General features: G+C 31.8%; 2 protein-coding genes across 4 annotated transcripts in view; one reads left to right on the top strand and one right to left on the bottom strand.

The window, feature by feature from the left end:
- Positions 1-15,779, bottom strand: part of LOC148601680 (activated Cdc42 kinase-like) — a 136,873-nt gene extending 121,094 nt beyond the window's left edge. The window contains exon 1 of the mRNA XM_088555640.1: positions 15,715-15,779. The gene's annotated coding sequence lies outside the window, so the exon portion shown is untranslated. The remainder of the gene's footprint in view (positions 1-15,714) is intronic.
- LOC148601679 (uncharacterized) overlaps positions 1-23,053 on the top strand; it is a 56,396-nt gene that overhangs the window by 8,571 nt on the left and 24,772 nt on the right. The window contains exon 1 of one of the 3 annotated variants that reach the window (XM_088555677.1): positions 15,429-15,971. The exons of the other annotated variants lie outside the window; for them this stretch is intronic. Within the exon in view, the coding sequence (XP_088411803.1) occupies positions 15,960-15,971 (12 nt within the window). The 5' untranslated portion in view covers positions 15,429-15,959. Of the gene's footprint in view, positions 1-15,428; positions 15,972-23,053 lie in introns of those variants that run through there. 3 annotated transcript variants of the gene reach the window in all.

Genomic DNA, 23,053 nt, shown 5'->3' with positions numbered 1-23,053 from the left:
TTTGTAAGAATCATGCAAATTCTGTAATGCATGATACACCCAAAGAAGGATACACGTTTTTATTTTTGTTATTATAAAAGTTGCTTAGGTCTATACAATAAAATCATTCATTCCAATTTGTCTGCTCTTAGGAGATAACTGACATTGAAAATCTAACGGTTTATTTTATATTTAAGTGTCATTTACATAATTATCTCCCTTAATTTTTAAGTCTACAGTAATTTCTATAAAATGTTTTCCCTTATCTCTTAAGGCTTCTATGAAAAGCTACATGTTATTTTCAGTTTACTTCAGCATTTTAAATAAAATATGTAGGCTTTCAAACCATGTACTGTACAGCATGATTCTTAGCTAGAATGCTACTTAATGTATTTCTTTATGTGATTTCATAATCACTAAATATAAAGTACATAAATATATCAACAGCTCCAGCTGTGAAATTTTTTTATTATCAATAACATTTAAAATGGAGTGAACTTTTAGTACAGAAACATAATGGACAATCAATTCTATTAATATCCTGTAAATAAAAGATTTAAATAATCAGGTATTGGTTGCTTATCAAAAAATTATAACTACTTAATTATGGGAGAGGATGTTTACAAGTTGAAAGAACTTTTGTTCAATCTCTTCCCTTTTTATACAATAAAATATGTTCAGTTCAGTAACTTTTTACATGTACATTTAAGGGCTTTCCCTACCAGGGAAAGACCTTATTGTTTTTCTAACGTTTTTTTTTTTTTATATTTATTCTTTCGTCATTTGCAAAATTTTCTTTGACATGCTCTCCCCTATTCATCTTTCAAGATATCATTACCAAATTTGGACCATCGATAGAGCTCATTAAGGACTTTTACCAGATGACCCTGTGAAGAATTCCATTATCCATTTTAGAAGTTATCTCCCTTTTATTGGCGTCCTCCGAAATCATTTTTCAGGATATCATGACCATATTTGGTGAACATGTAGATGTCATCAGGTACAATTAGGAAATGACCCTGCTAAGGATTTCATTACCATCTTTAAGAGTTATGTCCCTTTAAAACAGTTTCTTTTAATCACTCATATCTTAAAAATCATAAGAGATAGAATAATTCTGGAAACGGTTTCATGCACATAAGCAGACGGCCTAATTAATAAACATAAATTTGTATTTTTTTATCAAACCATACAGGAGTTATATCCCTTGAAATATCATACTTAAATTTTAAAAATTTATATTTCGAGAACCGGAAGTTGTAAAGACGTGGGACCTTCATCAATGATCTTTGGTCAATGTGACCTTTCATTTGCAATCAAGGTCAAAGCTCACAGACTGCTAGTTTTTTCCCCTTTCAATATTTACTTCGGGACAGCCTTGTTGCGTAATCTTTCAAGATATCGTTACAAAATTTGGACCATTGATAGACCTTTCTTAGGACTTTTACAGGATAATCCCATGAAGAATTTCATTATCCATTTTACAGGATAATCCCATGAAGAATTTCATTATCCATTGTAGAAGTCATATCCTGTTTATTAGCGTCTTATCAGTATGGTTAATAGGTCCCCCGAACTTATTTTTCAGGATATCATTATCATACTTGGTGAACAGTAGATGTCATCATGTTCTATTAGAAAATGACCCTGCTAAGGATTTCATTATCATCTTTAAGAGTAATGTCCCCTTAAAACAATTTATTTCAATTCCTCACATCTTGAAAACCATAGTATGTAGAATCAAAATAAGAACTGTTTCATGTATACAAGATGAATACCTAATGAATAAACATAAACATGTATTTTATTATCAAACCATACAGGAGTTATATCCCTTGAAATATCATACTTTAGTTTTTCAAATTTATATTTTGAGAACCAGAAGTTGTAGAAACATGGGACCTTCATCAATGATCTTTGGTCCATGTGACCTTTCATTTGCATCCAAGGTCAAAGTTCATAGAGTGCTAGAAAGCCTTCTCACTGCAAACTACAGGCCTTGATAAAGTATACCAAATTCACTAAAAAAATATCTTAAATTGAACAATGGCATGCAATGAATAGCATCCCCGCTTTGTGCTAAAAATAAGTAACCTGGACATTATGAAACATGTTGAAATTAGGGAGCAACCCTTTTATTTCCAGGGAGGTTGGCTAGGATAACATTTTGTGCCCTGGATTTTTTGGGGTATAATTTCTTACCTCTTTTTTTCTCTAGCCACTCCTGGTTTTATGCAATTGTTCTTCTGGATTCTTTTTTACTATACATGAGCATCATTGTCTTGCCTTTTCATTTCAAGCTGGATTATAGCCCCTCCCTCCCCCATAAAAATCAAATGGTTGCTCCCTTGATGAATGACATTAGTTCAAGAGTAATCAAGGGAACCAAGGTTATAGCGGTAATCAAAAGAACGCAATCCAGGGACAAAGACCAGACATGGAAAACAGACATAAACAACAAAGCACATAAAGAAACTAAAAGAGTAATCAAGGGAACCAAGATTATAGTGGTAATCAAAAGAATGTAATCCACCAGACATGGAAAACAGGCATAACGTACGAGTTGTGATATGAATACTCCATACACAGGTGCTGAAGGGATGTTGCCACAGATGAAAGGAAAGTTGACAATTCTGAATGAAAAGTCATCACATTTGCCGTAAAGCTTGGTCAATAGTTTTCCTTTACCATCAATTTCTAAGTGTAGGTCAAGATATGAGGCTGATCTTACAGTGTCTGTAGTATCCTTGTTCTCAAGTTCTTGGTTAAAATAGGTTCCACTTTGTGTTCATAGAAGAATTTTAATGACAGATGGGTATAAGTGCTGCTAAATATACATGAATACCCTTCCATGACCTCTTAGACAAGAAGATGAACTTGGTCTGAAATAACCTTGTTGTACGTACCAGTTACTGGTATACTTAAGGTTCTTATGGCAATAAGATCTGACAATTATGAAAGATTCAATGTTTCACCTTGAACTACAAATAGTATCTAAACTATATCGATATAATACAACACTTTTCGAGACAAGTTTCCATTACCAGTAATCTATCAATGATGAATTGCTGCAAAGTTTTTAATTAAAAAAAAACTGGACGAATACTGTTCTTCATACCTGGAATTTTTTCCAATATACAAAAATCATTGAAGTCTGAGAAAATTCCCACTAAGCTGTCTGGAAAAAAAATTATTGAAAATCAATATGAGGTACTTTTTCTACCTAGGACTGTAAAGATAGGCTATGATTTGAGGTCGTAAAGTTTAATGAAGCGCTTTGCACATTTCCGTCCTAAAAAATCTTGGAACTGATCAAATATCTTTTTAAAACTAATGACCTGTGGAAAAAGGTGTGAACTTCCTGGCATAAAACTACTTTCGATAAAACAAAAACGTGTCCTATAAAAATGTATTTAAATAAATGACATGAAGGGGAATAACTTCCCTTTAGAGAAGTCATGTTCATCTAAATCAAAGACATACAGGACAAAGACACTACAGACAAAGAGATTTCTTTTCAAAGACACACGTGAGTCTAATTAGGATTGATTTAATATTGTGAAATTGTAATACATTGATTTTATTGTTTTGAACTTCTAAATGGTGTTCATCTTTTCATTCAGAGGTTCAAACTTACTTTCAATAGTGGAAAGTCTTGGACTTCTGCAAGTTTCAAATCGAAGGTCAACTTGAAAGAGATTTTGACACAGGTCACAACGAAGTATAAATTCAAGGGTTAAAAGTCCCAGACCTATGAAAGTAAAATTTCAAAGGCCATGGTAAGCAATTATGGATCATCACTAATTTTAACTCCTGCCATCCTAAAAAGTCTAAGACTGAAATCTTCTAAGTCACTAACCTGTAAACAGGCAAATTCTGTGCCACTGATTTTGACTAGCTTTCAACAACCAGGCGAATTCAATGCTCTACTAAACTTAACTCAGTGATTTTCTTCATTTTCACCATTAACCGTGGCGTAGATATATGTAATGTCTTCAGAATTCAAATAATAAAAAATTTCAATGACCTAAACCTTGAAGATTTAAGGTTGACTTAAGGAGGTGACCTAGGGTAAGGGACACAACTCTTACAAAATTGAAATCATTGGAATGTTTGTATTCAGCATTTTATATCAATCTCATATAAGCATCAAAGTAATCTGGACTGATTTTAGTCTGTTTCAAATGAGAGCTTGATAAGACTTAGGTGAAATTGAATATGATACAAACATTTCACTGATTTCAAGAGTTATTTCCCTTACCCTAAGTCTACCTCCTCAACAGGACTATGCAAGGATGTTGACTGATGTTGTATATCTTGTTTAGTTATTGTAATAACAGGTATTTGATGTATACAGGTCTAAAGTAAATAGAAATTCTCAGGGGTTCAAATTATCACTGGTTCAAGGTCCAGGACTTTTTTTTGATAATTTCTGATGTAGGACCATTGAAAATTTCATTTTCTTCTAGTGAACCTTTCATCATCTATGAAAGAGTCCAGAACAATTCTTGAAAATAAATTTGAACCCATTAGAAACTGATTGTAGAATCTTCAGAAGATAATGTTCAGTTTGGACAAATATCTGGTTTCATGAGGTTTTGGTTCTCATAGATTTTATAGTATGACAAAATTTATGATAATAAGCTTGGGTTCTATATCCAGTATAGCAGCCATATAGACATTTGTCAACTGGAAAGCAGATTATAACTTTTAAAGATGATTGTGACAAAACCTTTACATCATCAGCTTTACTGGTTACAGGGACAATTTTAATAATATTGATAGATGGCAGACAAAAATAGACAAACTTACGTGTACCAAGAAAAAACATGAAGTTGTTAACATCATCATGCTTGGTATAACAACACTCCTACAGCATATGCCCTGTCTACATAAAGCCATATACCAAATTTGTAATAAATCCATCAAATGAAAGACAAATTGCAACTAAGTTCAAATTGACAGAATGATGGGTGGATGAAGGGACCACTTGATAAGGCATTGACTTGAAGTAAAAGTGATATACAGACAAGGTTTAGAACTGTGAGGCTGTGCCAAGCATTTCTACCAGTTCAAACCGAGTATCTAAGTTTTCAACAGGTCAGTGTACTGTTAGATGTCATCTACCCATGGGTCTTCAAAAACTCAATTTAAAATACATACAACTCTACTTTGGATTACACTCACTCAATTTACAATACCTAATTCTATATATTCTGATTTTTTTGCCAAGCAATTTCCATCAATTATTCTTTAAAGCGTATATTTGTTGGACAGGAATTATGGCACATATATTTTTCTTTGAATAAAGACTGATGAAATTTTTTTTCCAAAGATTGTCATGGCTATAGAGATACAAACCTACAACTATCATTGATAGAGTTCTTAGTCAAATAAATATTTCATGGATTCACAAGATAAACAATGGAAGAAAAATTACTTTTTGTATATATTTCAGATCAGTTTTCAATAGGAAGTTCACCTTGAGGTCAGACATTACTTTCTGAATTATGAAAATTACCCAGGAATAAAACTTTCTATTATTGGGGTACACATTTTCATGGTGTTCGTGGGCCACGTAAACCACAAAATTTGGTTTCCCGGGAAAAGTAAATAACCCATTTGTTTGTATGGTAAAGTTATCAAATCTGAATTAAAAATCTTTTAAGTTATATTTTTCCCCAAACCATGAAAATTGGCAACCACGAATAAAAGTACTTTCACAGTATACATGTAAATACCCTCCAATTAAAATGAACTTTGACCACAATTGAACATACTGTGAAAGTGTTATTATTTGTGGGGTACCAACTTTTGTGGCTTTCTTGGTGAACCACGAAATTCAGTTCCCAAGGAAAAGGAAAATTTCAATCCTTTGTCTAATAGATTTTCAAATCAATGAATTCAATTATCCAGGAATTGATTTATATATCCTAATTTAGATATCCACACCTTCCGTTCGAGACCTGACAGGGTAGTAAAGGACGTTAAAAACCCCCTTAGTAGTAGCAGATATCCACATAAAAAAAAACACAATCAAACCATAGGAAACTTTTAAGAATTGGACTTACTTATTTCGTCTAGGAATAAATTCAGTAAAAAAACTCTGATAACTTTCCAATGCAATCCCATATTTTAAGTGATGCCCCTTTTGAATAAACCTTTAGAAATCAAGCAGTTTTATGTATCACTCTTTAAGGTTCATAAGCCAAGTTATCTTTTGCAACTTTCAAAACATGGGTCATGCAGCATTTTTTGGCCATTTCCATGGTTTGTTAACATACAATGTGAAAATGTGCTAAAATTGGACCCTAGCCCCACCACTGATTAAAGTGCTGCAAAAAAAATTTGAACAACAAAATAAAGAACTGGCATATTCTGAAGTGCAAAAATGATATATCATTCAAATTATATTAAACTGATAAAATATTATTCAATCCCATGGCCACTGGCCTTCTCTTCATGACAGATTGTTTCCACCAAAAGGGGCAGTCCTTGTGACGTCATGAATATTCATACCTCTAGGATTTAACATTAAAAATGGTAACTTTATCAATAACTTTATGATGTTTTTGTTTTTTGTTATCCTCTTCTCTCACTAGCCAATAATACTTTGTGGACGATTGATTGATTGATTGATTGTTGGGGTTTAACATCCGAGTTAACGAAACAACCTAAATTCAACTCATTTACAGTATATATATTACACCTATACAGCCAACTCAAGGAGTGGGTGGGATATAGGAATCTCATCCATCAGTCATTTCGTTCATCCATTAGAATTCCACAGCAATTACATGAATCTCAACTTCCAGTGACTGCAGGATTGATTTCCAGTGATCAAGGATTTTTGGCAATTTTAAGTTTCCTTTTGAAAACTTCAAATGAATATTACCTGTCTGCTTTAAAAGCTTAACAAATCCTTTCAGAAATTTCAAATTTTCTACTTGCAAAAGGGAGAGAGGAATCTTAGAACATTGAAGGCTTTGTACCAGATAATTGCCCTTTTTTTTTAGATGAGGCAATTTGGTTGCTATCCCAATATCAACTTCCTGTTTTGTTGAGCATCATGTGACACAAATACTTTCAAAACTTACATTTAAGTAGAAATATCTTTTTTTAAATTTAGGTATTAATTTTTAGCAGTATCTACAGTTACATGTACATGTATGTCCCTTAAAATTATTTTATTCAAGATTCATGGTGATTTTTTTTTCATAGATTCTTATTGTACACTACTCGGAATAACAAGTAATTGTACGGACATCAAATTTTCTATGGACACGGACATCAAATTTTCTATGGACACTGACAACAATAATGACAGTATGATTGATACCGAAACAGGACAGCAATTTTTTTGTGGTTGTATAAAATATAAGGAAAATGGATATGGTGAAATTTCTGTAGCAGTTAGATTGAGGTAAAGGGTCAATATTTTGCTTACTTAATAAATTGATGTAGAATATCACTATTTCATAGAATTGGTCAAATCTTTCTTCAATTTAAGTTTCAATATGACCACACGATATTCAAGAATAAAGGAAAAACTGAAGGAAGAAGATTTTTTACTTTAGACCAAGAAATTGTTTTGATGTTTCTGGTTTTCTTCCTAAACCAATTTTTTAGCAGTACAATGAAACTTCCTTTAAAAGTAGGATTCAACTTGTCTGTCATCTGGAGCAAGTGCACTTTTGGTGTGAGAAAGTTGTATATTATATTCTACCTTCCATTAGGCAAGTAATAAATTTGGATTTTTTTAAGGATTTGTTCAGAATTTCGTCCATGCTCCCAGTTTTTAGTGGAGTCTTGAGTTGCTCATTTGCTTTTGTTACTTTGTATGTATTATTTTAGTTACTTAATGTTCTTTGTTGTGTATGTCTGTTTTTCATGTTTGGTCTTTGTCCTTGGATTACTTTATTTTTATTTCGCTAGAACCTTGGTTCCCTTGATTACTCTTTCAGAAAGCAGACTTAAACAGTGGGAAAGTTAATCTTTATTTGGAAGTTTTCGGTTTCCGATGGATACATAAAACTTTCAAAAATCCTAGAACACTACCTTAGGAATGTTACAATTAATTGTTTCATTTAGACATTCATAACACATTTAAGTACTTCTCCGTCTATGAATCAGGCAAAATTTGTATAAGGTGTGGCACATTAAGAAAAAATACACAGAGACTTTATTGCTTTATCCAAGTATTCATAGCTCATAACCCCAAAAAATTACTGTCAAAGTGTTTGAAAAGTTTGCCTTTTTAAGATATTGATAGGTCAAATTTAGCTGAAATGTATTAAGGAAAAATGCTGGGAAAATTTTCCCGAACTTTTTCCTTATGTAAGCAGTAAAAAAATATCTACATCACGAATGCTTCCGGATAAATTTAAATAGCTTTTCAGTTGTTTTCTAGATGTATTTGAATATGTTTGAGGCAAAAAAGACCAAATTGAGAAAAATAATGTGACGCTCATTGCCTGAATCTTACACAGAATGGTACTTAAAGTGATAGAATGGGACTATAATAGTGTCTGATTTAGACAGATATTCAAAATTCTCAGAGTTTAGTATAGACAGTTTTCATTGTATTTTTCAAATATGAAAACTAAAGCATTGTCTACAGTAATAGAAACTTATATGAAAAACAAATTCAGCAACAAATAAATCTTTCTTATTTTTGAAAAAAAAAAAACACATTTTTTTTTAATTAGGAAATTTGGCCCATGGCCATGTATTCAAATCTGTTAGGCTTAAAAAAAGATAGTCTTGATTCCTGTCATAAGCAAGAAAAATAGGGTAGGTAGGTAGGGAAATTACTTTATTTTTCAAAACCATTTTTCATTTAATTATTGGGGAAACAATTTAGACTTTTATAGTGCTTAAGCCAAAATGGCCATAAAATGTTTGGGGTATGTAAAAAAAACTAGAGTAAGTAGGAAAGCAGAAAACCGACAATTTTTTTTTTCCCGTACATACAAATATTTCGCCTGAAACATCCAAATAGTCTTAGTTAGTATTTAGTCAGATTAATAAAAACATAGAAGTTGATTACATGGAAAACCCAAGAAAGTTATCCAATGAAAATCAAGACCTTTTAATATTATATTCTGTTTTAAGCATGACGGGAAAAAATCAAAATCAAGTTATTCTCTGAAGAATAAGAATTGTTTTCAATCCTTTCACATAATTCTATATAATAGCCTACAAAATTATTAATACTGCTGGAATACATAAGTGAAATAAGATATTTATAAATGAAACTGAATAATAAATTCAGCCTCAACTGAAACAAAATAGTATATGACATTGCTCAAATATGATGTGGGATTGCGTAAGCAAGACCAACATTAAGTTTTGGACTAAGCATCAGCCCATGTAAGAATCAGGCAGTAGGTGCAACATGGTAAAAAAAAAAAGAATCAGGCAGTACTTTAGACAGCATTATCACGAATATAACGAAAATAAAGTTTATAGTTTTACAAGACACTCTTTCAGGACCTTCTTTTTATCTACAGTCAAATATTTCATCAGGGTTCCAGATTTACCATTTCATATCATCTCTGTCAAGTAAAAATTAGACCTTTGAAATTTTACCAAAAATCCAAAAATAGTGGCAGACCCATGACCTTTTAAATTTTAAAATCAATGGTCAACTTGAAGAAAATAAAAAGTCCTCAACAAAGTGCCAATACTGAATATATGATTGATGGTCTTGGACTTAGGGAAATTAAATTTCAAAGGTCCTAGGTTAGAAACTGAGAGTCCCAGATCTCAGACCAAGTTTTGTATCCTTGTGGGAAAATTCAAAAATTCATACCAAAGTTTCCAATCATAGAAGGCAAAAAACTTTTGAAGTTCTATAGCATTAAATAAATTAAAAATTTCATGCCAATTTTTCCATCATGGAAGGCAGAAAATTTCTCAAGTATAACCATTTTAGCATGACAAATCCATACTTTGGTATCTGTTTCACAAACAATTTTTAAAATTTTTATTATATACAATGTATATATATACAATGTATATATATATAATATAATGTGTCATTCCTCCTCATAGGATTAATCTAGAACTATAACTTAGTACACGGTGTATTGTAGTACAGGACAGGTGTTATTATGTAGGATAGAGGATTAAATTAATGATGCATGTCACAACAAATCAATAATATACGAACATCTAAAAAGGTGACGACTCTATACATAAAAATGTCTTACTCTAAAATATTTTAACATCACACAATGATAGTAAAATTTACAGTGAATATTTTGGATAAACGATATCCTTATGCTAAAGAACGATACTGGTTATTTGAAATATTCAATTTTAATTTTACCATTATTTAGTGATGTTAAACATATTTAGACGTTTATTTAATTTTTGTTATGTTCCACATTGTTTTTAACAATCCATCATCCTGCAAGGGTGATAATTAAATGTTGACTTCTATTTAGATGATTTTATGTATATGTGTGTGTGTATATATAAGTACACATGTACCAACCATTCCACCTGCTCAACACTAGATGGAGCAACTGCAGGTGCAGATCTTGGTGGTATTAGCAAATATCTGAACAGTAACTTTGAATAGTGAATACTGAAGAGAAGCTTAGTACATATCATTTAAAAAAATTAAAATGCATGTGAACTCTGTGCTTAAGAGTAAATATGGTGGAAAATGATAAATTGGGATGTAAATAAGTCCAATTTTTTCTTTTTTAAAAAAAAGCTGAACCACTCTAAAATATAAAAAAAAAAAATTCAGTTAATTTCTCAAAACCTTAAACAGAGCATCAATGAGATCAAAAGTCTGTTTCAGATAGCATGCTGTAATACATTGAAGCATCTTGTAAACATTACATTTAAAACAATCAATGATGTGGTCTTCCTCATGTTTAAAAAATTTGGAAAAACCATGAAATTAAAGAACTGGGGTTGAAGCCATTTTGCCATAAATTTTTCCAATATTGACAAGCTGTCTTCTTGGAGCCCTTTGTTCAGTTGAAAGAGTCGGTTAAGCACAAGTTGATATTCTTTCAATTTAAATGCATGTATTTAATTAGACACTTATTATCATGATTATGTTATAATAGTAAAAAAGCATAAATTAACTATTTCCAGTTGGAAAAACATCTGACATTTCAATAATGACAGTTTTTTAAGACATAAGAGTCTACAAAAGACAATACAGAATAAAAGAGACAATAAAACAGGCAGAATTCTCAATAGAAAATGTGGGCGTCTCCCAGGGGCTCTAGCTACAAAAGATGTATCAGAAAAAAGAAGGCACAACATAATCTTTTACAAGAATATTACTTGAATGTAGTTTTGGATTAAGCAAAAATAAAAACAAAATAAATGAATAACAAATGTATGTCAGTGTTCTAGGATTTTTTTTTAAATTTCAGGTTTCCATGGAAAACTCTAAATGAAGATTAACTTTCTCACACTTAAAGTTCATGCTTTACAAACTTAAACAAATCCTTTAATGAAATCAAGCTTTTTTCTAATTGTCAAGGAAAAGCGGGGCATAATAATGATGAAGCACAAAGTGCACACATGAAAAGCACATGCACATGAATCCCATGCTGCACGTTACACGATCCCACGAAACACACACAAGACGCACACGCAGTACATAAAGCCCGCTAAAAGGGAAATGTTACACGTTTCAGGAGGTACATTGTATAATAATCAACTTTCCAGGACCAAAATTGCATTTGCCCAGGTTAAATCTTAGGGTAGGTACAAGTAGTTAGGGCCAAAATAAAAATCAAATTTGTTTCCCTTTATCCTACCTACCTATAAAGTACTGCTCAATCTAAATAATTTTATTGCCATTCTCAGACAAGATTTTTTCAAGAATTTTCAAAGCAACATTTTTCTTTTCTTTGATCATGTTTTCTTTTTTATAGAATCAGATGAACTTTTTGAAAAAAATAAATAATTTTCCTACCAACTACCCAAAGCTAGGCAGTAGGGTCTTGTAAGGGGAAATAAACATTATTCTAAGTGTGGCTCTGAGGAATAGACCCTTTTGTGATAACATTGGGGTAGTCGATAAACATGCGTAGAGCATGCTCAATATACACTTCCGCGAGGAAAATTCTTTTGTTCTACATAAGCTCTACCTCGTGGAAGTGTATATTGAGCATGCTCACCAACTTACCACAAAAGGGTCTATTAAAAACAACCTATTCAGTTTACAAATAGCCATTTGAAGAAACATTCTGACTTTAACAATACTTATTGAAAATTGACAACAACAAAAAATTTAGGGTATATTATTTTTAGCTGAATAAATAGGTTTGGTAGAGTAATAGGAAACACACATCTTTTATTACTGGACCTTAAAAAAATGACTGTATGTTTTAGCTACTAAAAGCATTTCAATGTAGATGAGACAATTAACAGGGTTTTATTTAAGTCTGAAGCATGGATCCAGTAGCTAATGCTACTAAATATTACTTGGCCCCAATAATTTACAGAAAAGTCCAATTTTGATGAGCTCACAGCAAGAAAATTTAAAGGTCACATATATTCAATAAGCCAAAGAAAAAATGTGTGTTTAAAGTCACCAAACCTACCATATTTTTCTGTCTACCTAGCACTTTTTCGTTCTTTTTTATGAAATGCCACTAAACTACCATTTTTAGTTGAGTAAAGTCAGAAATCCTCCCAAGTTCCAAGTGTCTATTTACATATGTATAGAACAAGTATTGAAAATAAAAAAATGATTTTACCTACCAACCCTAGTTTTTCATCCAATATAACCATAACCGTTTGTTTTCTTGGTTTTAGAAATTATTTTCATTTTCTTCTCTGTGACAAGGACATCAGAAGTAAGGGTGCCCCCTTTTAAATGACTTTCATGTTCACCATTTACGTTGAATCTGGTGAAAATTGGTTTATGGTTTCAGACTAGACAAAGAAAGGATATTGGATTTGAAGGATATAAAAACAGTCATAGTTGTATGGAAATAGGTCTTCGAACATAAAAATGAGTGTAATTAACATTCTTTGTAGTGATTGATTCAAGTATCTATTCCCTTGGCTCCCATTGCAATGTCTGCCTGTTAACCCCAGTTTAAAAAATAAAATAAAAGACTTTTCAAGAACAGAAATGAATGTGAAAGTCATCTTTTATAGACAAGTAGGACACTTGCATAGTTATGTCAGTAAATAACAATGCTTCATAAAACAAAAATATGAGATCTTTTTTTTAAAACCATTCCTGCCTTGTGAAACAACTGAGATATATTGGTTTTACCCCTATGTTAAGCCTTTTACAAAATTCAAAAATAACAACTGATGGATACATTTTTTTTAATGTATACACATAGCCTAGATATTCATCTATGAAACAGTGAAAAAATTATCATGACTGTAAATGCTGACCTACTTAAGGAATGAATGAATGACATCAGATAAGGGTAATTGGAAGCCATAATTGTTTTGTTTTAACCTGGTTCCAGGTGAAACTCTTTGTCGTGCCTGCATTAGATTATCACCTGACGGTAATATTTAGGAATGACCCTTACATAGCAGAACAATAATCAGTTCTGTTTATATTATTGTAGGTCATAAAACAATATTAAAATTTGTATTTGATTTGCATTGCTGTAAATCACAACAGCAAACTTATAAAAAGGATTTTTCACCATTATGACCATATATGGAACTATTTTGTTAACTGTGTTGTTCCATATGTTTCATTTTAATGTATGTTTATATGTACAAAGCTGGATAGGGTGTCAGCGTAGCTCACACTTTTACGCTACACACAATAGTCTAACAGTTAAAGGATTTTACATTTAAAATGCCAAAATCATAGTTGAGATATAGTACTTTCATGTACTTAGTACCAAAAATCTATGAAACAGATGATAGTTTGTTTTTTATTGTCTACAAAACCATGACCATGACCATGACCTTATTTTGTCAACTTGGGAATAATCCAAAGATTCCGCACATGCTCCAGTAAGTTGTTGTAGGCGTGAATAAAAGAATCATTTCAATTGTCTATTTTTTCAAATTAAGGATCAATATATTTGGAGTATTTTTACAATTACTTTTTATTAACAAATTCTTATAAAAAAAGTTATAGGGAAATGTCGTCAACAGTTGATTTTCCCTTAGCATTTTAACAAATTTTCTTTAATTGAGCCTAATTCTACTTTCACCATATTGCAAATGTGATGTTGCACATGTGGCAGGAGGGCCTACCTGCGTTTTAGTTGCTAGTACTGAGATTCAAATAGCCAGTTAATTGACTTGGCTAAAGGATTAGGTCTTTAGCTGAATCAGTTTGTCGCTGGCTTGTCACTGAGCAGTTTAGGGTTCGATCCTCGGTGGCGGAGTATAATTTTGGGAGTCAAATCATGCTCTCCTGTTACACACAAAACATAGGCCAAGAGAACATAGGTTTGACGATTGCACTACATGTATTGCCTTGATTTTTATTGGTGTATCATGAAAAAAAATTACTATTATTATGGAATGCTGAGTTCTTCTCTTGACCTTACCATGATGAAGTATAATCCACACATACAGACCCCTGTTCTTCATTACCAAAAAATTTGAATTTGAGATTGTACCAGAATGAGGTATACACTGGAAAGAGGAGAAAGGAGTACATGTATTGTATATCGATTATCTTCATATTATTATAGTCACTACTTTTATTTCCCTTTTACTGTGAATAATTAAGAAATAAATCATTGATGAATTTTCAAGCAGATCAAAGCAGCTACTTTGGAACAAATATTTGGTTTCAGTATTTTAGATACTTCTAAAATTAAGGTTCATCATTACCTTTTGATATACATGTATATGGGCCCAAAATTACCACTTAATTCCCTCTGACTACAGACAAACTTGTGTACCTAGAAAATTTTTAAGGAATAGCATCTCCTAGATATGAAAAAGTTACGTCAAGTTTATGTGAAATAAAAATTCACCTGACTTTTGCAGGATTATTTTTTTTTTTAATTCTGCAGAGAGTGTAAAAATAAACTAACACCTGACATTTACCTGGTTAGGTCCACTCATTAACACAGCTTAAAACACCTATTGTGTATATGTGGCTATTGTCCTTCTATTGACCAACATGTCAATATAAATAGTTTACATCAACAAGAATTATCCAGACAATTCATTTGCACACTCCACACAGAATTGATAAATTTAAAACAGCAAAAGTCAGGTCATGTCAGTTTTGATATAATTTTACATAAAGTGTATGCAGGTTTCTAATATCTAGGGGATGTTATAATGCCCTAAAATTCTTCTAGATAGTTTTGTGTGTTGTCAGAGAAAAATTAGTGGTGAAATTGAGGCCATATTTGTTGAAAGGTAATGATGAACCTTTAAGACCACTTGGCACTAGCTGCGAAATCATAGCTCTTGAGCTACGTTTCGCAGCTAACTTGGCACGTAGCACTTTCCATTCATTAAGGATTTAGCCATTTTTAAAGTCAGTAAGGTCGCCGTCAAAATTCAAACTTTATTTGAGTGACCTGCATATAGTGAGCTAATATTTTAAATCTTGGTATTCCATTTATGGTTGGCAAAATAAGCACCTGTGGTAATATGGTAATTCATAGAACTTTGAAAAAGCTCATTATTCAAACCAGTCAATATTCCCCCCTTTTTATCATTTTTTTTTTCTATAACTTGTAGGTTATAACTAATATTATCATGACTGTAGGATGGTGGGGATACTTTTTCAATTTTTACCATTCTGCCAATAATCAATTTTTCGACTGAGCTCTTCATAAATTTCAAAAACTTCTGCGGCAGCAGCCATGCACGGGAAAGGGAAAGATAACTGTGTCATTTTTGCAATTGTGTTGTTTCCCTTAGTACATTTCCGACTGCTGAAGAAGCAGACAATGACTCACATGCAGAAAAGTTGACTTAGCAGATGTTTACGGGAATTTTCACCACATGGCTTTAATTTGTGTTTACATGTTTCACTAATTATGTACATTCAGGTAATATTTTAACTATTTATTAATTTTATTTGAGCTGTCATGATCCAACAAAACTTTAGCATCTTTTTCTTTTACAGTTCATTCATGAATTTATAGTATAATTAATCAATATTGCCATTATTGGTGTCATGTCCACCCAAACAAAGGACATCATTTGTGTAAATCAATAGTTAAGCAATGGTGGATATCTTACTACAATTATATTTTTAATCAGGGTTACCTTTACTATAAAAAATTAATATAAATAAGATGTTTCTCTAATTTCTAAATATATTTCAAGATTACTGCCTGCATTTTCTGTTAATGTGGTTATAAATGTCCATTTAATGACATATACTGGTACCATTCACATTATATATGTCAATAGATTGTAGAGTACTAAGTGGTAGAATAAAAAAAAAAAAAAATTGTCATCATGCAACTGCAAGGGTTTTGCATCGAGCCTATAGTTGTTACTATTATTATCAGGGTGGGGAGGTGGAAGGGATGTGGCATGGCCCAAATATAAATACTTTATAACTAGGGAAAAACTTCTGTAATGGGGCATGTCTCAATTCTATGGTCTACATGCATGCTTGTCTGTGGATTATTTCATGCAGGTTGAAGTCATATTATTTTCTCTTTGATCTCTTCTTGGTTTTAAAGACCATTAATAATTGACCTGTGAGATCAGGATTCAAAAATGATCTTTAATGATAAGTTCATGAAATAATAAAATGAAGAAAACATACTAATTTATTGAATTAACTGTAGTTGCATCAAAAAATTTTGTCAGTATAATAATACTGAATACTTTTGTAATTTTTGCATCAACTGGCATTTTATATTTATGTGTGTTTCATATAATTAAAAAATAAGAGAGAAAGAAATGAAAAAAGATCAATTCAGTTTTTGTATGGCCGCATATAATTTTTCAGTCGTGTCATTGTATCACTCTTTTGTTGTCATCATTGGCATCCCTTAACCGTAGTTTAAGTAAAAATTATCTGATCCTTCTTTTAATTTAAACACTTTGTTCCTAGGATCATGGTGGAGGGCCCTAGTTTGAAGGTTTTTGTCCCACCCTTTTTGAAAATAAGGAGCTAATAGGAAGATTATCATGGGTGTTTTCATTAGAACTGATAGGAAAAGCTTATTGCTAATCCTATTTGTGTAATTCAGATGTCATTTTGAAATTCTGTGAAAAAAATTAAAAATTTTCAATTTTGTAAAACTCAGAAAAAAAGTGCTGCATAATTGTCAAGTCTGTACGAAAATTACTCAATCCTGAAATAAAAAAAATAAAAAATTCAGTTTATGATATATACATCAAATCATGTTCTCTATGAACTTCCAAAGTTTTGAAAATTTATATATAAGACATTTTTATATGTTTGGGTAAAATGTATCAGTGCTTCCTGGTTTTACTTCACCATAAGCAATACATATATAAAGTGAACAAAATAAAATATTCTATTGTTTATCATTGTGTTTATTTTTTGTGCAAAATAGATACAATTTGGTGTAATATTAAGGACATTATAGAAACACGATGGACAAAATTGTAACAGGACGCAGAATTTTGAATGAAAATCTCTTCAACAAGTCATGTAATAGAAATGGTATATACCTACACAAAATTCTTGAAGAAAAAAAATTACCAAAATAACATTTGAGACACACTTGATTTTCTAGGATTTGTGACATCTCAGTGATTGGCAAAATCACATTAAGTATGTCTAAAAATAAATTGTGTCCACACTTGCCGCAAGTGAATGGAGTTCAAATGCTGGGATTGTATCATGTTCCAATCGTGAAGCTCTTTATTTTTTATTTTCTCTAATCAATGTTTAAACACATTTTACCTAGTGTATACTGCATACTACCATCTTACTTGAAAAAAATTGAAAGATTTTGGTTCTTGTCTACCAGAACCTGTTAATTTTAAGCTTGATTTTTTATACACATTTACATTTTTTATACACTCCCAGTTTTTAGTGAGTCCGAGTTGCTCATTCACTTTTGTTACTTTGTATGTATTATTTTAGTTACTTTATGTTTTTTGTTATGTTTGTCTGTTTTCCATGTCTGGTCTTTGTCCTTAGCTCAACCTATTTTAACTGATAAATAAGAAATAAGTGGATGAAAAAGCATTAAACGTAAGTGTTTGTAAGAATCAGACAAAAAGGGAAAAATCAGAAACATGGATGTCAAAACCCCACCAATCTGATAATATAATATCACTCAAGGATGCTTTCTCTATTTGAAAAGACCATGATCTCCGCATCATTGGATTTGCTCAGAAATTTTTCAATAGATCTGAGCAAATCCAATATTTGCTCAAATTTTTTAATAGAATCTTAGAAAAATGAGATTTTTTTGACAGAGTTATCTGCCCTTGAAATGTTCATTTTCAGTGCAACTCAATGGTTCAGCATGATATTGAAAATCTTGTCTGTATTCTTTGATTCTGATGGTGCAAATAGTCAAACTAAACTATCAAAATGATAGGTTTTTCGAATACCATGTTTCACCTACTGCCTGATGCTTACACGTTATAGGTACTGACATTTAAAATCCACCTTTCCTAATGGCCTATCAACACACATGTTCATTCATGTATATCTTACTCAAATTTAATCTGCTTTCAAGTCTTTCCTATGAAACATACATGTATACACATGTATTGTGAAATAATTTTTACCAGCTACATGTACATGTTAACCTACATTGTGAATTGAGTTTTTATTCTACAGCTTGGTCAGTGGTGGATCCAGAGAATCACCTAAGCTTAGGGGAGGGGTCCACCAGGGGGCCAACAAAAATACTTGATAAACACATTGTAATGCATGCATTTATACACTAAAATAGGCTATTTTCATAGATTTTGCAAATTGGTAAAAAAAAAAAGGGAAAGGGGGGGTTGTGGATCTGTCTATATTGATCATCTTTTTTTAGTAAAAACGTAAATATTTTTTGTCTTGACTGGTGAGAAGGACCTACAAGTTTCCCATTGACTGCAAATTCCTTCTTTAGATTTTGACTCATTCTCTCAGTACTTTAGTACCTTCAACCTGAATGGTGTTTGAGAACTACATGCTTGTGTTATTTTTACGATTAATTGTATCGGCAACTTTGCGTTGAATTTATATGTTATTTTTTCCTTTCATTGAATGGCAGACTACAGACTGTATGTGTTGAATTTACAGCTTCAAAATGTCTCTTAGTCTATAATAACTCCATGAATGAATAGAACTTGCCATTATGTTGTCTGAAACCCAATACTGTCAATAGACTCATCAATATTAATTTCAAATTTAGACGTGTTTTAATGCAGGCTTTTCATTATTAGGTAAAGTTTAAAATAGACGATTTATAATTTTTATCGCCACCTACACGATAATCTCCCACATGTTCATTGCCTACCAATGATTGTTATGGATTAATAGTCTCATGACAAACATAGTTTAAGTGTCTAATCTCAGAGAAGAAATTAAAATCTGACAAATTAAAATCCAACAGTTAGCAGAGTAACAGGCTCGTCAAAGGGCAAAGAGTTGCTTACCCCTCTGGAGTCTTCACAACTAATTTTTCAGACTGAAACACATTTTCAGAAAATTTTATATAGTGACTGTTGGCCTGTAATAGTTAATTTTACAGGCCTACCTCTATTTTGACAAGCTTTAGGCCTCGGACTACTGCTTAACCATGAAGACTGCTTCTGGAGTGCCTGAAGTCAATCCCATTTTTGATGGGAGTGCATATTGCTAGTGTTGTAGTTTCTTCGTAAACTTCGAACTGTTTACAGTCTTGACAGATATGTGAAAAAAAAATGTCTGACTGAAACTTAGAATAGTTAGAACCATAGATAGTTTGAAGAACTGAAAGTTTGAATGTGCATAAAACAAAATCATTCTTTATAGTACTTTAAATAACTACAAAATTTTTAAAATTATGATTGATCTGTTCTCTAGTTTCATCTGGAAACCACCGAAGTTTGGACAGGCAGACTAACTGATGGATACACACACATCAACTCAAAAGATGGATATCATTTAGTTAGCATATGTTGGTGAAAAACATATGATCATCATGTGATTATCATATGATAATCATATGTGGACTGAAACATATGTTAATCATATCACATTTGATTCATGTGTCCATTGCACATTTGGCTGTGTACTTCACTGATACCATAATATAAGTTATAAGGTAACTGTCTATGGTTATTTAGACAGTTACGGAAGCTCATAACATCTTTGTACGATTTTGCTTATCTATATAATGGGAAAATGAATTAGTCTTTGTATTGAACTATATATTTTTTTTAAATCATTCAGTGGTTACTAGTTTAAATCTATTTTTGTCTTAGTGTCTAAGTCAAATGTACACACTGGCCTGTGGCGTGATTGAACTATCTTTGTCACAACATTCAGGTAAAATTGTTTGAAAGTGCCACCAGTATATTAGTCTCAACATCATTCTCATTGGTGAATGGATTTTCCTTTTATGGTCATTTGCATATTTATTATTCAAAGATTTTCGTCAGTGGTGGATAGATTTTCTATGTATCATCCTCATTTGCATATTACTGCTTTGGTTATTCCGACAAATAGTTTTATCCAATCACAAGTGGTCAACACAACAAAAAATCGTACTTTTTTTTTTTTTGGCTAGTTTTGTGAACAAGAAAAATAGTGAATTGCATCTTTTCCATGAGCGACCCGGCGGGCGTTTCTTACCCGGGATGCTTACCCTACCAGTGCACCTGGTCCATGCTCCCAGTTTTTAGTGGAGTCCGAATTGCTCATTTGCTTTTGTTACTTTGTATGTATGATTTTAGTTACTTTATGTTCTTCGTTGTGTATGTCTGTTTTCCATGTCTGGTCTTTGTCCCTGGATTACATTCTTTTGATTACTGCTATAACCATGGTTACTCCTTCATATGGTCTTCTACATGTGACTATGGTAGTTTACCCAGCTACCGGCATTTACCGGAGTCTATTTGCCCAAGAAAATATCCCATTCCTTAATTTTGACTTGTTTAAATTTAGGGTTTTTTTTTTTGTTTTTTTTTTATTTATTTTGTAGTAGTTGAGTAAAATAACTTTTATGGTTTTTAACCAGAATACTGTACTAAATTATGAGCAAGAAAAATCACTTTTTGACCTATTCTATTAATTGATTCATAATGCATGAAACTTAAACCATACGTTATACCAGAATCATGTGATGTCTTGACTCATTATTTGTATCTTGAAATGACGTGTATGGCAAGCATTACAAGCACTCCTCCCACATAACCATTAACAGCAATAATCGTATAGATTATAAGGTGCTGTAATCTAGAGACAAACAATGGGGTAAAATGATTCATGCAAAAAAAATATGTTGCAAGATCAAAGAATATCGTGAATTTAAGTCTATCAGCAAAATCTTTAGTTAGCTTAAGACTGTTTTAAACGAATGGTGTTTATGTAGATAGTAGACTTACTGTCATCATTAGAGACTTTTGTCAATAATTTTGTAGACAACACTAGGTGCATGTTTATATTATGTGTGATAGTTGATTGTGGATTATAGCAAGTGTTATAGTTCGCTTCAGGGATGGAAGTTGGTGTTCCTTTGGTTGATTGACTGTTACCTGGGAAAATGTCTTATATAGTTTACTTGAAAATTGACATGCTATTATTTAATAAGTGATAGAAAGTTTAAATCTCCTTCTGAATGCCCAGCTCATCAGGTAATGTTTTTTTATTTAATAGATGACCAGTACTGTTCCCAGAAGTAAGCTGTAGTATTTGCTGTAAATATTATCATGCAACGGGTCATATGCAATATTGGTCTTAAAAGTAACGTGAAATGAGTTAGAGGTGAAAAAAAGCTTTATTTTTGTAACTTGACTCTTATGTATTAAAAGTGAACCTACCATGTTCATCATGATAATTCATTTAATTATTGAGAATAATTGAAGTCAATCACACTGCAGTAATTTCTAAATTTACAGTGTATGAAAACTATCCCCAGTTTCTCTTTCTCCGCAAAATTTAGCATATTGCTTAATATTACAATTATGTAGAAACCAGGGAAACATGAAAATAAAGGGGAGGGGCAATTTCCTTGTGACTATGCTTGTTTTCTTGAGCTTAAATGAAAAAGATTATTGACTGGAGCTTTTGCTAAGATCAAAGCATATTGAAGATAGTGACTGTACACAGGGTAGGAAACTCACTTAAATTCTAGGCAGTCCTGAATACAACTTTTCAATATATCGACTATATGGCTGCATAAATTTTTGCTACAATTAGCCAGCCCTGCCAAAAAATAGCCAGTCTAGGGCTAGCAGGCAGGCTACTATTTCTAACTCTGTTGTACATCAGGTTGGTTTGTAGGTTGAATAATTGAGTTTCAGTGGGAAAATGTGCTTTATTGTTTTTGGTTGCTTCTGTCAGATAGCTGTCAGATATAAGCATTTGCTGTAGGTCTACATGTAGTTGTAATGGTAAAAGTTTATTACACAAATCAAGTTTTTTACACACCCTATACTGATGATTTGTCCTATATGGCCATACTACCAGAAAGTAAACATTATATTTATGCTACATTGACAGAAAAAAAAATAACAATGCAGTTAGTAATATCCAATCTACTCATTGATAAGTAGGTGGGTGATTGCAAGTAAAATACAAAGAAAGAAGGCAAAAATCAATCTGATATTGTCGCAGTTCATTGATGTTTATATGGGATATTTGACAATACTTGGATTAATTTAAATATTTTATGAAGTAAAATGGAAATTGTGTTTGATGCGCTGATCAATGTTATATTAAAATTATATAAAACCATCATGATGACGATAGTTAAGCAAAAGAACACTTAAAGAAAGTCTTAAATTACATAATGTTATGTTCCTACTGGTTTAACATAAAAAAAATTATTATTTGTTTGTCACGATCACTTAAGTTTATTCCATATATAGACAATAAACAAAGTTTATCTGAATCGTGCTAACACACTTACTGCAGGTACTTGATTTAGACAAGTATAAAGTGCATGGAAATGACTTATGGTGACAACCACAAAGATGTTTCAATGGTTAA

Source organism: Perna viridis, chromosome 12, assembly GCF_037379345.1.
Source record: "Perna viridis isolate PV_CMFRI_1.1 ecotype Kerala chromosome 12, ASM3737934v1, whole genome shotgun sequence".
Lineage (NCBI taxonomy): Eukaryota > Metazoa > Mollusca > Bivalvia > Mytilida > Mytilidae > Perna > Perna viridis.
This window is presented reverse-complemented; position numbering and strand designations above follow the sequence as displayed.